General features: G+C 46.6%; 1 protein-coding gene across 7 annotated transcripts in view; it reads right to left on the bottom strand.

Moving 5' to 3' along the window:
* Nucleotides 1–19179, bottom strand: part of PTPRK (protein tyrosine phosphatase receptor type K) — a 1685403-nt gene that overhangs the window by 207805 nt on the left and 1458419 nt on the right. For all 7 annotated transcript variants that reach the window (XM_086927009.1, XM_086927007.1, XM_086927008.1 and 4 more), the window contains one exon: nucleotides 8393–8553. In XM_086927009.1, coding sequence (XP_086783135.1) covers nucleotides 8393–8553 — 161 coding nt within the window. The remainder of the gene's footprint in view (nucleotides 1–8392; nucleotides 8554–19179) is intronic.

Genomic DNA, 19179 nt, shown 5'->3' with positions numbered 1-19179 from the left:
TTAACAGGTAATATTAAAACTATTTTAGAGCTAGAAAAATCGCTAGTAACTCTAGATGATTTATGTGGAGTAGTTTTTGTTTCATTGTCCATATACCTTGTACTGTATGTTTCTGTAAATGCGCTCCCCATCCTGTGAGAGATGCGTCTGTAGTTAGTATTACAGGCTCTATAAACGGCCGGCCCTTGGAAAGGTTTTTGGTGTTCCACCATAGCAGAGAGCGAAATGTCCGGTCGTCTACCACCACCAGATCTCTTATTTGTTGCTGAGCCTGATTCCATTGCTTTGCTAAGCATTCCTGTATGGGGCGCATTTGTAGTCTTGCGTATTGTACTATGAAAATGCAAGATGCCATCATTCCTATTAGTTGCATGAACACTCAAGCTTGTAGTGAGTGTTGTGGCTTAAATTTCTTGATGAGATTGTGCATATTTTGAATTCTTGTTGATTGGGATATGCTATTGCTTTGGAAGTATCTATTGTGGCACCTAGATACTGTTGAGAGAGGGACGGTTGGAGATGTGACTTCTTTTGGTTTACTGTAAACCCTAATTTGTGCAGTAGACAGATCATCTGATGCGTGTGTCTCACACTTTGGTTGTATGATGTTGATCTTATTAACCAGTCGTCCAGATATGGGAAGACATGGATGTTGTCCCTTCTTAAGTGTGCAGCTACCACTGCTAGACACTTTGTGAACACTCGGAGTGCTGCAGTTAGTCCGAAGGGGAGTACTTTGAATTGGTAGCGTTTGCCTTCTAGTACAAACCGTAAGTACTTTCTGTGAGATTGGTGAATTGGAATGTGGAAGTAGGCGTCCTTGAGATCTAGTGTGGCAAGGAAGTCTCCCTTTTTTAGTAACGGTAGAACCTGTTGTACTGTGACCATATGAAAGTGGTTTGATTGTATGTACAGGTTTAGGGGTCTTAGGTCTAGAATAGGTCTGAGAGACCTGTCCTTTTTGGGGATAAGAAAATAAAGAGAGTAAACCCCTGTGTTTTGATGCTGTTTTGGGACTGGTTCTATTGCATTATTTTGCAGTAGAGATTCAACCTTCTCTCTTAATAGTATGAGGTGTTCATGTGACATGGGACGTTGTCTGGGTGGTATTGTTGGAGGAGTGGAAGTGAGCTCCAGGCAATAACCTGACTGAATTATTTGTCTCACCCACCTGTCTGTGGTGATGGAGTTCCAGACAGGCAGGAACTGTTGTAGTCTCCCCCGACAGGAGTGGTGGAATGGTCTGGGGGGATTGGAGGGAAGTCACTTATTGGGGGTAGAGGCATTACGATTGTTGTTGCCTCTACCTCTGTCCTTATTGTTGTTTCCTCTATATCCTCCCCTATGATATCCTTTATCGGGTGAGGTTTGGTTGGTCGCCTTGTAAGAAGAGGAGGTGTTATCAGTATGGAAACTTTTAGAGGCACCCCTATATGAGGAGCGACGAAAGGAAGGTCTATGGGTTTGCATTTGTAAGGCTCTCATTGATTTTGCCGTATCCGTATCTTTTTTCATCTTTTCTAGTGCAGTGTCCACTGCTGGGCCGAAAAGATGCTGTTGGTCAAATGGTTGGTTTAATATATCACGGCTTGTACTTCTGGTTTAAAACCACAGATGCGTAGCCATGCATGTCTGCGCATCAGTACCCCTGTATTTATTCATCTAGATGCTGTGTCTGCAGTGTCTAGTGCGCATCTTATGGAAGTATTGGTTATAATTTTGCCTTCTTGTATTAGGTCAGAAGCCCTGGTTTTATATTGCTCTGGCAGGTGTTGCATGAGTGACTAACTCATCATAATGAGCTCTGTCATATCTTGCTAACAGAGCTTGAGTGTTAGCAATCCTCCATATATTTGCAGGTGGTGAAATTGTGCATTTTCCTGAAGAATCCAGAAGCTTAGACTCTTTATCAGGGGGTGGAGCATCTCCTGTTGTCTGCGAGCTAGCTTTCTTTCTCGCATTTGATACTACCATTGAGTCTAGTGGCAACTGACCTTTAATATATGCTGGGTCAGTTGGAGCTGCCTTATACTTTTTCTCTAGCCTAGGGTTAATTACTCTGGCTCTAACAGGATCTTTAAAAATTTCTGGTGCGTGTCTCACCACTTCATTAAGTATTGGTAAAGTGGTAGTGGTTCTATGTGAAGATAACAGTGTGTCCATTAGAAAGTCTTCTTCTACTGGATCTGTATGTAAGTCCACTCCATGAAAAGTGGCTGCTCTGTGAATGAGCTGTGTGAACCCAATGGTGTCATCAGGGGGAGTTGGCCAAGACAGGTATGCCTCGTCTTGTGGCAAATCTGGTGCATTATAGTCCTCCTATGGGTCACCTTATGTCCCTGCCATATTATCTAGATCGTTAATATCATCCATTTGATGTTCACTTTCTACCTCATGTGAGTAGGTATCCCCATAGTCTTCATGTTGTGGTATGAAACTATGTGTACTGACTGGAGAATATACAGGGGAGATGTCTACTGTCATTTCTACTACTGGAGAAGGGATTCTTATAGGGGAAGTCTTAACATTCTTTTTAAGAGAAACAGGTGGTGGTTTGGGATAGTCCATCTTCCTCTTTTCAGGCACTGTGTATATATGTACAGTCTTTGGGTGGATTTTAAGAGTTTTTTGCCTTACATCAGGCTGGAAAAGCTCTTCTACTGGTAAATCCTTTTTCGGCGCCGACTTATCTGTTTTGGGGCCGATAGTCTTGGACTTAACAGTCTCTATTGTCTTTGGAACTGGTCTTATTTTCAGTTCTGAAGGATTTTCTGGTCTTTTCTTTGGATCTGTACTTTTCGGATCCGAAGCCTTTGTTACCGTTTGTCTCGATTCATCTGTCCTTGGAGACAAAACATGTTTAGATATCCGAACTGTTTTCGGGTCCGCCTTTTTAGGAACCGGGTTAGTCTTCGACTCGGTAACTCTGGAAACTTCTCTCGGTGCAGAACTTGGTTTCGGCTCGCCTACCTTTGGTACCGATGGATGTTTCGGTGCCGGTGTTGACTTTGGCTTTAGTACCTTCTGCTTTTCGGGACCAACAGACTGACTCGAGCCTGAGTCGACTGGAGGCTCTTTAATACTCTTCGCTGCCGAGCCTGAAGGCGGGGCGTCGGAAGGTTTTGGTCGGTGTGCACCTGGACCCGAATGTGGAGGTGGAACCGAAGCCTGTCCAGATATGGGGGGGTGAACAGGGTCGACGTTGTAACTCACGACCTGTTGACCAGCTGAAAGAAGATAGTCATTTTCGGATCGAATCTTGCCTCCGGAAGCTGAATCCTCTGCTTCGGAAGCGACGTCTTCTTGCTGTTCTTCGGCGTCTATTTCGATCGGCGCCTCGTCGATGATGAGGTCTAGTGTCGACGACGATGACTGCTCCATAGCTCTTCGAGCTTGACGGTCCCTGATGGTTTTCTAGGATCCGAATGAAGCGCAGGCCTCACAGTCTCGACTATTGTGCTCTGGAGACAAGCACAGGTTGCAAACTTCATGAAGGTCAGTGTGGGGAAATTTGTGTCCACACTGAGGGCACTTCTTGAAGGGTGTTCTTTCCATGAGCCAAAAGCCCAATGGCGCAGTTGGGCCCGACGGCCTCGACGAACGCTGGAATCGAGAAGTGTATCCTTTCTTCTACGCGGGTAACCAGAATCAGTGTCGAAGACGATGTCGATAATGTAGATTGCTTTATGGGTTCGAAAAAGAGATCGGTAACGGGACCGAACGACGAACACATCAGAGTTCGATGGCGGAAAAAACAATCTGAGGATGGAGTCGATGCCCATGCGCACTACGATCTAAGGGAGGAGTCACCCAACAGACAAAGACTCTTCCAAGACAACAACAAAGTGTAATCATCCAGGCCCACCACCAGATGGTGATCTAATGCTATAGTGTGTGGTCTGCAGCCCATATGCCTCGAACAAATATTATTCACACCTAACAAAAAACACACCACAACAGGTGATATAAACAAAGAGTGATGATTCAGCATCTACAGGAAAGCCGTGAAAGCTGATAACTAATCTTTAACTGTGCCCAAAGCAAGTCCTTACTGGGCTAGAGAAAACACCAAAATCCATACTATGGTAAAGTTGGCTGGAAAAAGGGAAGTCTGCCAAGTAGCGCACCAAGCTACAAACTTGTACCAACGGTAGGCATATACTGATTTGGTAGAGGGAGCCATGGCTAACAAAATGACAACTTTGGAAGGGAAGCCCAAAGCACTGCTGCCTCTCAATCTTCAAGTATAAATGTTGAGATTTATTAGACCCGGGTGTAGAACCCTGCCCCATTGCTGCAAAAGAATACCAACTGAATTGGCACTCTGAACGGAAGACAGATGCTCATGCCCAGAAGTTTTGGATACCACACTCTTCTTCTCCAGTCCAGTGCCACCAGGATGACTTAGAGCCAGTATTTAATGCAAAATATTCCGGGCATTGCACATTGTCATCAGTGGTTAACAGATCAAGCCAAGGTTTTTCCCATTCCCAGAAAAGACCTCCGGGTGTAAGTGTTATTTGTGATCAGCTAGACACCGACATCTGGGTTCATTCTTCGCGGCATTCAGCGATGTTGCCAGATGGTGAACCACAAGGAATATCCTTTGGTGTTCTAGCCACTTCCTGAGACGTAGTACCTTCTGGCATAGGGTCCACAACCACACTTTGCCCTGTTTGTTGCAATATCACATGTTGGTGGTACTTTTCTTTAGCACCTCCGCCAACCTCCCATTGGTGAATGGCAGGAATTCTTTCAATGCCAAGAGGATAGTCAGCAGCTACGAAAAGGTTAATGTGTAATTAGGCCTCAGCCAGAGACCAGATGCCAATGATCTCCACATCTCCCAAGTGGCCGCACCAGCCCAGAAGTGATGCAACTGTCACCAGTGTTAGCTCTGGGTGGGGAGAGAGAGGGTCTGCCACGGTTCAGCAACCACAACTGCAGTACCTTTGCAGTCCTCTCCAAAATCTGGACATTATCAGAGAGGTCTTTCTGAAGCTAGGCCCACTGCGACTTCAGATCCCACGGCAGAGTTCAGATAATGCGACCTTGCGTGCTTCATCCACAGGATGAAGGAGGCCAACAGTCTCAGAGTCTTACTCATGAGATTCAGAACAAAAATTAAAATATCACGATTATAGCTCAAATGTCTTCTGCCGGGAAGGTGTTAAACTGCACCAGATCCAGATGGCCCTGTTGAAAGAGGGCTTCTGCAAAGGAGTCAGGTGTGACTTGTGCAAGCTGACTGTGACACTTTAATTTTAAGAGGTTTGTAATGATCAGAAGGTGATGACAACTGCCTGGGGTGGGCCTGCCTTCAACAGCCAGTCGTCGAGTTAGGGGAAGACTGGAACACCCAACCACCAATGAGGTGCTGCAACCACTTACATACAAAAAGGGAGAGGAGGGCCCAAGGGGATGTTTAGAGACCACTCACTGCTACGTCCCCCAACTAATCAATACACAGAAAAAAAAAAAAAAAAAAAAACACTGCCATCATTTTTGTGAACACCCGAAAGGCACTGCTGAGGCCAAAAGTGAGCACAAAAAACTGAAAATATCTCCGTCCCACTGTGAACGCTAATGCCGCCTGCAGGACAGGAATGTTGGAGCAAGTATCCTGCAGGCCCAATGCTACAATCCAGTCTTCTCGGTCAAGGGCAGGCAGACCTGGTTAGCATCTTTCATTTGTCCATCTGCAGAAAGGCACTGAAACGGTGAAGATCTGAAAAAGCCATCTGTCTTTCTTCGACACTAGAAAGTAGCAGGAGTAACAATTTAAGCCTACTTCTGAAGCTGTTACACTATGGCTTCTTTGGCCAGAAGGGCCTGCACTTAATGCTTCAAGAGAAAAAGATGGTCCTCTGTCAGCCATTTTGATAATGGTGAAGGTACAGAAGGTTGGCCAGAAATAGCAGGTCGTAGCCCCAATGAACAATTTGTAGTACTCACTTGAACAAAATTACCTCCTGCCGATCAAGTAGAAAATGTTGGATCTAGCCTCCGACAAGGTAGCTGTGCGTCTCGAAGGACACACTAAAATGGTTGCAGGTGTGGCAATTAGATTTGCGAAAGACTTCACGCTGCCATTGTTGTCCACATGATCTGTGAGTACTGCTGCCTCAGGCAAGAAAGGACTGGATGGTCTGTTAGGCTGAAGTTGTTGGCGATACGGACAGCCCCTACCATAGCCACGGAGGGGGTGAACTGGTGGTGTGGCGAACAAGCTAGGACAGACTTGCCCAAGTAGAGCCATAATATCGTTAATGTACTCATGGGCAGTCTCTTCCCTTATCACCAAAATGACAAGAGCCATCGAAAGACAGGTCTATCAGCATCAACTGGATATTGCAGGAGAAACCCAAGACATCATTCAGCCATGTCTCCCGAGAGCCACACTGGTGCCAATGGCCCTGCCTAGGCAATCTGTGTTGTCCAAGCCACAGCTGATGGTAAACTTTGCCACATCATGACCATCCTGCATTTCTTGCATAAGGGTGGGACGCAAGTCATCTGGAACACCAGGCAAGACCCTTGATCCCAAAAGATGTGGATATAATACCTTACAAAGGCAGTTTGCACTGATAAAACATAATGCTGAACTCAATCAATGAAAACTTACCAAAGCAATCAATGTGCTTGGATTCTCTGTCCGGTGGTATGGTGGAGAATATATAAGGGTTGACTTTGCTTGTGGAGGCCTGCATGTTTAGACTCAGTAGTGGGATGCTGAGCCATGGAATCCAGATCACTGGCAGCAATTACTTCATGCAATCTGCCTGTTTACCAGAGATCCAAAACAGGGTTTCACCAAGGACTCAACAAGGCTGTCTGTGAGAAGACACTATTGTTGGGACTAGGGCAAAATCCTTTTTAGAACCTGCATTGAGGCAAGGTCACAGCATCAGATTCTGATCGGCTGCACAAAGGCTGAAGCCCCAGTGAATCAGAGTGGGGCCTTAGTTGAAGTTAGAAAGCACAATACGGTGATCATCATCCACCATCAATGCTCCAAAGTCTGGTGTAAGCTGTGGTTCCAGTATCGGACTGGTGTGGAGACCGTGAAGGTTCCATAAGTTCCAGCTGGCACCCAGGGCGATCCTGTTGGCAGAGGTGGAGGCCCTCACAACTCCTTGGGGCCCAAAGGCATGCCAGAGGGAGCCGGTAGAGTGCAAAAAGATGCAGCAAGGCCTCATGGAACTTTTCAATTTGTTGTAATATCTCAAATAGACCTGGACATTTGGGTTGCCTCAGGAAGAGATTGGTATGGGCTCCGAATGAGATCAAGTTTGGGAGTAAGACTAAGAGGCACGTCGAGCCGCTTGAGCCTTTTCTGGAGTTCAAGAGTGGCGTGATAAGGCAGAGGCCTGCTTGGTCATCCTTTTTGCTTCGATTTACATGAAGACTTTCACTGCGACAATGATTGGCCATGAGAATGACTTTAAGAGCAAGAACAGGACCATCCCTTTGACTTTAACCGGTCATGACAAGGAGTTTTTGGCGCTTGGCAATGAGGAGCTTTGCATCAAGGTCCCGAATAGCATTCGGGTGCAAAAAAGTGCAGTTTCTACAATCCTTGGAGTTGTGTTCTGACCAAACTCACCAGAGGCAAACCTGATGGGGATCTGTTGCAGATATTTGTTCCCCACAGCACATACACTGCTTAAACACTGTAGTCTTGGGAGATTACCATTTCCCTTGCACACTGGGTTTAGAAAGTATAGTTATAGAGATAACTCTCTCGAAGAGATGAGAGGTAGCTCCAGGTCCGCATCTGATGGAGCAGAAGGAAAAGACTAATGCAAAGGTGGTGCTTATATGCAGCTCCGTTTGTCACTTCTGTAGTAGAATGAACGAAGAGTCACAACACCACATACGGGTACACAGGGGTTCTGCTAAAGATTTTCTGTATCTAGTCTTACTCCTGGGAAATATACAAGGGTGATTACTCTGCGGTGAGACGTTATAGATACTCCCCCCAAAATAATTCATCAGACTCTTCCTTCCAAATGATTACTCTTAAGAAATGAAGCAGACATCTTGTCATGTGCATCTCTGCAAGTAGGTTCTTTGGGACACCCACTGCCCAAAAAAAGAAATATCTAGCAGTGCCAAACAGGTGTGCTGCTAGCTTATTCCTTCTCGTCATTCTTGTGAGGCAATTCAGAACCATTTTATGTTTGATGGTTTTTCAAAAAAAATTAAAAGGTGTGGCATTTCACAAATGGGGATATAAAGGAATCACAGTTTAGAAACCAGAACTAGTCCTAGCATGTGACACCTGATAGTTATTTCAGCCTGAAAAACAAACGCCTGGGAAATCAAAGTGGTTAGTTTTAGAGGATCAGTATGTGCCTGTTGGTTGCCAGGCAGCAATGGCACAACTTACATCTCTGGGTGAAGTTATGCGAGTCCATGAAGGTGACGTTGAGCGGGTCCTCTGCATGAAGTGTGCTTTGGTCTGCGTAGCTCCGATCCATCGCATTCACCATGTTGGTCATTTCCTGACGCGTGTTGCCAATGGCATCCTTTCGTTTTTTGGCTAGCTTGCTGCAAGAGAAGGATGATTTCAGAATTAAAAAATAAAGCGTCTGCTGTTACTTGGCACAATTTAATTACACGGCACCAGGGTGTATGCTATATTTATATAAATAGAGGGATGCATTTCCAGATGGCCTGACACTTCTGCCAATTGGGTTACCAATTTAAACAAACCTGCATATCCTATGAATATGGGAACGCTTTAATAAAAACATAGCAAAGACAAACCCAAGTTTAGCATGCAAAATGCACTGCTACCAAATGAAATTATATATCAAATAGAAACAAGTTATCAAATAGTAAAAAAAGCTGCATAAGAACAAGTTCACCTAAATTCGACTTTAACCCGTTTCATGCGCCCGCGATTTTGTGGAAGTGCGGCACTTCCGCAAAACGGGCGGGGCCGCGTCGGCCATTGGCCGATGGCAGCACTGGGCAGGTTGGCCGACGGCAGCATGGAAGGGGATAAATGTGCTTTTCAATTAGCTCAATTTAGCTATAAGCTTCAAGCATGCACATACTCGGTGACTGAAAGTATTTCGTTTTTGCACGCAATGAGTGCAAGAAGCAGTCAACTACAACCATGCTAAATAGCAGTTTAAAGCAAAAATACATCAACCAGTTAACTACACACAATTTACATTGATTTCACTACGCTCCAGTGGCGGCTGGTGACATTTGAAAGTGGTAAGGCATAAAATTATTGTAATACTGCACCGTAGCGAGCGAGCAAGCTGATACAAACTACAGGAGGTTCGGGGGTTCTCCCTCCGGGAAATTTTGAAAAAAGAGTGGACAAATGGTGCATTTTCAAGCACATTTGAGAAAGCAGAAAGGTTAATAAAGCAATTGTGAAAGTGCAGTTATTACATTAATACATAGGTAGCTGCTTACTCAGTATAACCCCAGAGCTACCATGATGCATCGCCCGCATCTGCCCTGCGCATCACCTTCCCTTGGTCTCCTGCTCTTTCTAGGCCCAAGTGCCTGCCAAGCAGCAGTTGCCCCCGTGAGTGAGGGCAGCACTCCAGCCAGTACAGCACTTGAAGGAACTGGAAAAGACAAAGGCCCCCTGCACAATGCACCTAGCCTGATCGACGATGGAGCAAGCAAAACTAGGTGCGCTGCTGGTGCAAATTTTTATCTCGGCTCGGGAATGGATTAATTAAACAGCTTAAATACGTATTTGAGTGGCGCATGCGTCTCATCATTTTTATTGTGGTACATCACATCCTTACAACTTTCACACCTCAGTCACGAAGCACTCTCCGACTAGCTTCTCGCAGCACACTGATCAGACTGTCTATTATCAGAATCTCGCAGCACTCTGGTTAGACACCATGTCACTGTCTGATCGCGACCTCTCAGCCCTATTTTAAGACTCTCTCCAACCTGACGCTTGCAGCACTCGCGTATCTCTCTCTAATCAGACCCCCTCAGTACCATGTCTCCAGACTCTCTTTGATCAGACTCCTGCTGCACTCTCACCAAACACTGAGCGGACTCTCGCAGCACTCTGATCAGACCCTTATCAGAATCTCGCAGCACTCTCTTTTCAAACTCTCTCTAAACAGGCTGTCTCACCTGACACTCTCTGATCGAACTCTCACATTAGACTCCTTTATCAGATTACCGCGACTTTTGTACACAAGTTCTTGCACCACTTTCTTATCAGATTGTCTCTAATAAGACTGTCTGAGCACTTTTTCTACAGGCACTCTGATGGGACTCTTGTAGCATTATCTGATGAGACTCTTGCATCAGTCTGAATGAATTATCATGATTGATGACACGCTCTCGGGTCAGTCTCTCTATCCAATCAGACGCTCGCAGCACTCTTAGTATTCTCTAATCGGACTCCCTCATCACTCTGTCACCAGCTCTTTTTGATCAGGCTCTCGCAGCACTCATTAGACACCATCTGAGCGGATTCTCGCAGCACTCTCTATCAGACTCTACCTAAATCAGCCTTTTCAGGCACTAGCTCTTCCGATTCCTTCTGAGCATACTCTCATAGCTCTCTGAACAGATCATCAGACTGTCTCTGATCAGACTCACAGCAGTCATCAGATTTCTCTTGCACACTGCGTCTGATAAGACTCTCGCAGCACTCTTATCAAACGGTCTCAGCACTCGCATCAGAATTTGTCTCAACGATTCACACCACTAGGTCCGATCAGACTTTGGTGGCACTCTCTGGCCATGTTACGGCCACCCCATCTCACGCAGAGACTGAACTCAGAAGGCCTCTTGGGGTCCCTCTGCAGTGAAGGGCACCATCCGCGGCCGGCATGCTCGCGGGAGGTGGGTGTTCGCGGTTGCCAGGTGAGGAATAGAAATTTATTTTTATTTATTTATTTTGAAAGTTTTATATAGCGCGAACAAGATCTTAACAGATATCAGAGCGCTTTACAAAGCTGGGAATGCCAGCAAGAGAGTGGGGTTACACATAATAAGTGGTTTAGGGTAAGTACGTGAGGGAGCAAAGTAGTACAACACATCAATAATACAAATATAACAGTTAGATGTGTGCATAGATAGTCAGTAGCGTCAATAATACAGGTGAAATACATAGTCATAGAGTTCGAACAGAGTTAAATGAGTGCATAGATAGACAGTAGTGACAATAATACAGGTGAAATACATAGTCATAGCGTTCGAACAAAGTAATACAGGTCGGTGTGGGGTCTTTCCAGATCCACGCTTATAGGTCAAGTGTATCTGGCCATAAGAATAGCTTTTACTTCTTTCTTAAAAAGTGTGAAGGAGGAGATGAGTCTGGTTTCAGGAGGGAGTGAGTTCCAGATCCTGGGTGCCATTCCTGAGAAAGAGCGTTTATAGGTTTTTACCTTCCGGAATCTTCGAGGTTTTAGCAGAAGATTGTTTGTGCCTCTGGTGTTCCTAGAGCCGCCAGAGATTGACAGCTTCTGGGTGAGGTATCCGGGAGAGCTCAGATGTAGAGCCTTGTGTGTCATGCAGGCGATTTTCAAATGTATTCTGGCTTCAAAAGGCAGCCAGTCCAGTGTTTTCAGATCAGGGGTGATATGCAAGTGTTTTTTTGATCCAGTGATGAGTCTGGCTGCAGCGTTTAGAGAGGCTCTTAGGGGTGCAGTGCTGGTTAACGGGAGACCGCAGAGGGCGGTGCTGCCGTATTCAATTCGCGGGATTACTAGAGCTTGTACTGCAGTTTGGAAGTCTTTGGCTGGTAGGAAGGGTTTAAGTTTCCTCAGTGTATTGATTTGGAAGTTCGCTCCCTTAGTAGCCTTGCTGATATGATGCTGCATGTTAAGGTTGGAGTCGAGGGTTATGCCTAAAGATTTCGCTGAGTCCACTATGATGGGTTGGACATCGAGTGCAGTTAACTGTTTAAGCCAGGTTTGCGTGGTGGGGATCTTCGCGGGAGGTGTGATCAGCAGGAATTCTGTTTTCAGAGCATTGCGTTTGAGATGATTATCAGCAAGCCAGGATTGGATGCTTCTGATCGTTGAGTTCAGTAGTAAAATGTCATTGGGGGATTGTAATTTGAGATATAGTTGGGTGTCATCTGCGTACATGTGAAAAAGTACATTGGATGCTTGAAGCACGGTGGTGAGAGGTTCCATAACTAGGTTGAACAAGGTTGGTGATAGGGAAGATCCTTGGGGGACGCCTAAAGAAACAGGTATTGGAGAGGACATCAGGTTGTTACTCTTGAATTTCTGCGACCTGTTGTGTAAAAAGGAGGTGAACCACTTGAGAACAGTCCCAGAAATACCCATTCTTGTGCTCAAAAGATCGAGTAACTTCTCATGTTTGACAGTGTCGAATGCTGAAGAGAGATCAAGCAGGATGAGGAGGCAGGTGTCACCTTGATCTAGGATTTGAAGGGCGTCGTCAATTATGTGAGTCATAGCAGTTTCAGTGCTGTGTCCTGCTCGAAAGCCTGATTGGTGCGGGTTGAGGAGATCAAACATATCGATATGCTTGGTCAGTTGTAGTTGAGCGCATTTTTCCAATAATTTGGCGAGAGTGGGAATATTGGTAATGGGACGGTAGTTGTTTAGGTCGGATGGGTCGGCAGTAGGTTTCTTTAGCAAAGGTGTGACTTGTCCCACTTTGAGGGAGTCAGGGATGGTTCCTTCTTGGAGCGAGCTGTTGATGATTTTAGTCCAGAGAGGAAGGAGCAGTGGGGTGAAATCTTTGACAGCGTTGGCAGGGAGGGGGTCCGTGAGGTGATTGGAAGGTTTCAAGGTGCTGAGCAGTTTGCCTATTTCTTCTTCGGAGTAGGTTTCAAAGGTTGACCATGTTGCATTGTTTTTAGGTTCGGTGGGTGTTATGCAGTTGAGTGTGTTGTGGAGTCTTGCATCAGCACGGAGATCATTCTTTATGTTGTCAGTTTTTTGGGTAAAGAAAGTGGCGAAGTCTTCACAGGAGGGTACTTCGTGCAAAGTACTGAGAGGTTGGGGTTGTTCCTTAGCTTGTGTTCTGATTAACTCAAACAGTTTTCTAGGGCGATTTTTTGCTTGGTCGAGCTGGCGGCTGAAGAAGTTTGCTTTTGAGCGCTTTATTTTCCTGAAGTAGGCGTTTCTCTTTTTCTTCAGGGTTTTCAGGTGTAGTGCAGAGGGAGCTGCCCTCCAGGTGCGCTCTGCCAATCTCATGGCTCGTCTATCTTCATTGAGACTCCCGTCGTACCATGGGTTGGAGATTTTAGCGGAGACTCTTTTTAGCTGCATGGGAGCAGCCTCATTAATTATTGAGGTCACGGCGTTAAGATAGTGGTCAGTCAGGGATTGGACATCTGTAACGCCCGTGGGCCGGAGTAGGAGGTCGCGACTGTTCGGGGGTATGGAGAATGGGTTGAGTTTTTTCAGGTCTCTTTTCCAGACTTTAGGTCTGGAGGGTTGAACCGAATTGAGTTTGACTTTTTCATTGATGTGGAATGTGACCATATGATGGTCTGACCAGTCACAGGGTTGAATAGATTCAAGTTGAGTAGCGCCCTCTTAGGAGATGATAAGGTCGAGGATAGAGCCTTTCTCGTGGGTCGGGCTGTTGCATAATTGTGTGAGGTCCAGGGCGCTGAGGAAGCTTTTAAGACTATTTACCACCGCATCATTAAGATCGTTCCAATGGAGGTTGAAGTCACCCAGGTATATTTGGGTGAGCTGTCGTCCTGCGTTGGTTGAAATCAAGTCCATCATTTGTTGGGCGAAGATGAGGTGGTCTCTGGGAGGGTGGTAAATGCCATGGAGAGAGCATATCGGTTTGCCATCACTGATGATATCGAGGCAGATGTATTCGTAGGAAGTTGGAGAGGGTAGGGACGGCACGGCGACTTTCCGAAAAGAGAGGCTGTTCCTGTATATGCATGCGATTCCGCCACCTATCTTGCCAGACCTGTCAAGCCTAATGATGTGGTAGTTGGGGGGGACCAGAATGTCCATTACAGGTGTAGAGGATTCGGTTAGCCAGGTTTCAGTCAGGATGATTAGGTCAAGGTCCAATCTTAGGATGAGATCAGCGATGGCGGAGGAGTGTTTAGAAGCCGATCTGCAGTTTAGGAGAGTGCATTTGAGACGGGGTGTGTCGGGAGAGGAAGAGGGTACTAGAGAGAGTGGGACTTTTGTAAGGTTATTCGGGACGGATATTCTGTTGTTAAGAGTGGAGGATCTACGGGGATTTGAGTGTATTGTGGGGATGGGGTGCGAGGCGGTTGTGGGGTTTAGGGGAGCTGGGTCATAGGAGCGGAGGAGGGAGAGAGTGTCGAGGTCCGAGAGAGGGTTGCATGTGCGAAGGGGGCGGTTGTTGCGATTGTGGGCGGGGATCGCGGTCCAGTGAGTGCGGCGGGTGTGCTTGTTGCGATTGTGGGCATGGGTCGCGGTCCGGTGTGAGGGACATGGCTTAGGAGCGTCGGCGGGACGGGAGGGGAGCAAGTTGAGACGGGGGGTGGTGGTGAGTGAGGCGGGTCTAGGGGGTGTGGTGAGCAGCTCTTTGATGGTGTGCACGTCTTCCTTGATGGTGTGAATTTCTTCTTTGAGTTGTTGGAGGAAGGACATAATCTTGTCTAGCGTGGGGTGAGTGTTAGTGCTGGGGGTGGAAGTCATGGTTGGGTGGCTGACCTGGGACTTAGCGTGCGGGTGGGGGGGGAGGGTTGGTGTTCATGCAGGGCTCCGTGTTGTCGACGTACGGATTGGTGTTAGGGAGGAGATAGGGTAAGGGGTCGATGGGGGTGGATGAGGTGCGGAGGAGGTTGGAGGCGTAGAGGCGGGAATTCGTGGCAGGCGGAGAGAGAGGGGTGGAAGTGGAGTGTATGATGGTGGTGAAGGGGGAGCCTGAAGCGTAGTGAGGGCTGAGGGTGGGGGGGGAGCTGGGGTAGGAGATGGTCCTGTCGTGGGGAGGGGGAGTTAAGATAGTAGATGTGGTGTGCTCTGCATGGTTAGTTAGCGTGTGGAAGTGGGGGCTGAGGGAGGGGGGGGGACAGAGTGTGGGATTTGTCGCTATGTGTGTCGATCTGGTGCTGAACTAGGTTAGAGGGGCTGAGGGCGGGGTCTATGATGTCAGGGGGGAGCGGAGGGGTGGGGGTATTATGAGTGAGGGTCCCCGGGATGGGAGTGTGGGGGCGGCTGGTGTATGATGGGAGGTTATTTATGTCTGTGATTGCGGAGAGTGGGGTGGTTGCTGCAGGTGGGTGAGTGACTTGTATGGTGGGGGAGGAAGTGGGGTGAATATCGTTCAGGTGCTGAGCTAGGTAAGAAGAGTTGTCGGTGGGGGCTGTGAAGTCTGGGGTGATATTACTGGAGGGGATGTGAGTGGAGGTCCGATGGACTTTACCTACCTTACTCCCAGGTACCGCGAGGCCTCCGCTCCTGGACTGTGTGTAATGCTGCATCCGGGTCCGAATGTTCCTACAGGAAGCACCGAAGCAGCCAGCAGGCTAGGCAGCCTCCCTCACTTACCCTAGCCAATCACAACGCTGCAATGGCAGGTGAGGCGCAGATGAGAGCCCCCCAGCCAGGCCATTTTCTTTATGTAGGATGCATGCAGCAGCCTACATAGAGAAAAAGGGAGTGCGCGCATGACTGAGTTGGTCGGTCCTGGGGCCGACCAAACAGTCAGAACCCACAACAGTGGGCAAAGCCAATCCCCCCTGCCCTTGAGCACTGCGAGAAAGCAGTAGGGCAACACCCCAAAGCCCCTATAGAGGAGCCGCCACTGCTATGCCCTTAACTATAATTCTAAGTAACATTAACAAAATCCTCGACATGGTTACTGCGAGGTCCTGCACACCCAATATTTAACGTGCTCCGATAGCACAAGTACGATTTTAGCTTTTATGTGATTGATTTTAGTCACCTCAAGATCTTCCTCGATGTAAACATACGGAGCTCGCCAATTCAAATAATCAAGTAAGAGCCTCTTACATATATTGTGTCAGGAACAATGGATGTGAAACCTGCGATTGGAACACCAACTTCGATCCAAATCAGTAGAATGATCATGAGTTATAAAATAAAATTTCTAAATCTTGATATGCCAACCCTTGGATGCTGAGTGCACATGGTGTGATACTAAGGCTTTGATGGTGTTGCTCCTGAAACCAATTACATCTCCATAAGAAAAGTAACAGCAGCTGAGAGATCGGTGAAGAGTGGCCTTTGTCACAAGTCTATTCAAAATAAGAACATTGGAATGTTGGCAGTGCCATTGAACACAATAGAGTGCTAATGGTCGGTTGAAGCCCGAAGCTCCAACATTCTAATGTTGTCGTTCACAGCTGTTGCTGTTAACAAAGGGCTATCGGTGCCGAGGGGATTTCATTCCCCTCGGGCTCCGTGCGACCTTTGTTTTATTTTTAGAACATTCTGCCCTCTAGTGGCGAAATGTTCTAATACCCTTATATCCCTCCACAGATGGGCTATACAGGCATTAAAGTCCTACTCTCTTGTTAAAGATCACCGCCTTCGGCCTTTAACACTGGAGCGGGCCTTTAACGGCTGGTATAGCCCGCTGTAAGGCTATATTAGAACACTAGAGAGCTCCACTGAACACAATAGAGTAGCTTCGGGGTTAAAGTGGTTGGTATAAGCCTTCTGATCTAACATTCCAGTATCCTTCTTTATGTTTCTCCCTTTTTAATTTAAAACCTTCTACCCTTAATGGGCGAAATGTTTTAACAGCTTTACAGCCCTACTGCCTTGGGCAATATCTGTTGTTAAATGCATTTTCTCTCGCTATAACTCGGCTACAGGCCCTTTAAAAATTGGTATAGCTCTCAGCAGCAGGCCACAAAGTTAGATTCTGTGTCAGGGAAGGTTATCAGGGACAATAGCAAAGGACCGCAGATAAAAGATGGCATGAAGAATGAATCTGAGTAGGGAGAATTTTAAAGGGTGTAGCGACGGGTGTCCACAAGTCACTCAGAGACTACCAAATAGTCATCACACAGGAAAAGTATTGTTTGGAGCCCTGGAACAGCAGAAACAAAACTACGCACAAAGAAAGGGCATGGACAATTGTTATTGTATTATTAGCGCTTCGAGTACAGTGCTGCCGACTGGAAAGGCCTCTTGATATTGGAGAAGGGGACTAATATTTTCTAGGTTCAATACTTTTTATTGATAAGGATCCATAAGAATATACAAATGATGCTAACTTATAGGTGTACAAACTGTATGACAAGTTCCCCACCCCTTCAGAATGCCGTCAATAAGTAAACTGGAGCTAATCTTGAAATATTTCTGTTTGTGTAGCCCTACAAAAGCTGCATATAATAAGAACATGAATAAGAGGGCAATAAGTAAAAAGGAAATATATATATAACAGTGACAAAAGGAGAAGCATTTGCCAAAGCATATTCCTATATAAACATGTCCTTTCTCTGTTATGACGTCTCTTCAGGGAGATCAAGCAATGACATATTCAGATGATTCAGACCGCTATGTTCTGGCTACCCATAGTGTTCCTACATCTAATTGAGTAACGACCTAAAGGAGTCCTCCTGGGTGAAAATAACTGTTTTCCCCTACAAGTCTCACTTTCAGATGTGCTGTGTAACTCACAGACACTGAAACCTCAATGATAGCTGGCTCCTTCCTAGTGTCCATCAGAGTATGCTGCCATTTCAAAGTCACTGTGCTACGTTCAGGGAAGAGATAGATCCTGTGATTGGTAGAGGATAACTCTATTCAAGGCTATTAGATTGAGAAGACGATGGACGGCTCTGGCAGACCTCATGACCATCATAATGGTCTTCTCATCCTGCCCCTTCTCCACCGGGCGTTTGTAGGTAGAGCATAGACTGTCAAAGTCCCAGAACCTCCTGGTGCCCCAAACACATCCTTTAACAGAACAGAGACCATGCCACCTATTTCACTTTGTGAGTGGGTTGAAGGTGACTCCATTATGTGCACTCCTTCCCCGCTGCATGTATTTTCCAAAGACTCCAATTGGCCCTCCATCTTAACTACAGTGTGCACTGCGCAAGTCAGCAATGCTTCCCAGTTCCACTTCAATCTTGGTCCGGGAAAGTTCTAGCACTTGTTGGTGGCTTGCTCCACCATCAGAACTTTGCCGCAATGAACCTTTATCTTAGGTTCTGTGTTATAAATTGCTTCTTTTATCTCTGCAGTTGTAGTATGCAAGCCATAGCAAATAGATTTAGGTAATCTCATTAATTTGTTCCACTTTCGAGAGGTCCCTTGTCTATAAAATCTCTTACTGCGCAGCCTGATGTGGATCTTTGGAAGCACTGGAGTGTAATGCAAAAAAAATGCCTACACCCACACCCTTTCCACTTCTACTTTTGAGTTATGGAGCTCTCTCTACCCAATCATATCGTGACAAAGCTGTGCACCACTGAGTTTATTCTTTACTGATCAAACAGCAATTCCTTCCTTTCTTGTGTTCTATGCTCAGGAAGTGAAGCCCCTACTGTTTTCTCTAACTACTGTCAATCCGAGGGAGTCTTTAGCCCTCCAGGCATAGGCGTGTCTCCTGCAATTGCAAAAGAAAAAATTGGTGGATGGAATGCTGAACAATGCAAACATTCAACCCCGTCATAAGGATCTGGGTTTAATCCATCAGTCTTTTGTTCACCACGCCACCCAAGTTTGAACCCAGCCATATGCAAATCAGTCTTGATCCTGTTCCTTATGGAAACAGTCGAGCCCGGACTGCCAAGCCTGGTCCTCCCTGGACGGGAAACAAGCATCCTGGGACTGGTTTCGGGGCATCACCCCTCATCAGCCAGGCTAGCTTGAATCCTTTTGCACAGTGAGCACGGGATCTGCAATTGCCAGTCTGATGTCTTCCTCCTTCCATGCCATCACTATTCCCCATGATCTTTGGGTGTTGGGTGTCTCCTCCAGGGTGCCTGTACACTACAGCTCTCTCTCTGGTGGACCCAGTTCTTCCCCCCCCCCCTTCACCCACGGGTTTCCTCAAGACACCGCTGTTTCATCACACAGCAAGTAAATCCCTATACGGCCACATAAACATAACGAACACCGACAGTCGGAGACAGGTCCTGCTGCTTTCTCCCTTTCACTGGCAGAGGAAAGCAGCAGATCCATTGGGGGCATGCTACAAAACACGGAAGCCAGAAGCCATCATCTAGTGTTGCCAGACCCTCCCTCAGGTGAATAATTTTTTTAACTA

Source organism: Lissotriton vulgaris, chromosome 6 (genome assembly GCF_964263255.1).
Source record: "Lissotriton vulgaris chromosome 6, aLisVul1.2, whole genome shotgun sequence".
Classification (NCBI taxonomy): Eukaryota; Metazoa; Chordata; class Amphibia; order Caudata; family Salamandridae; genus Lissotriton; species Lissotriton vulgaris.
The sequence above is the reverse complement of the archived record's forward strand: the minus strand, read 5'-3'. Positions and strand labels throughout refer to the sequence as shown.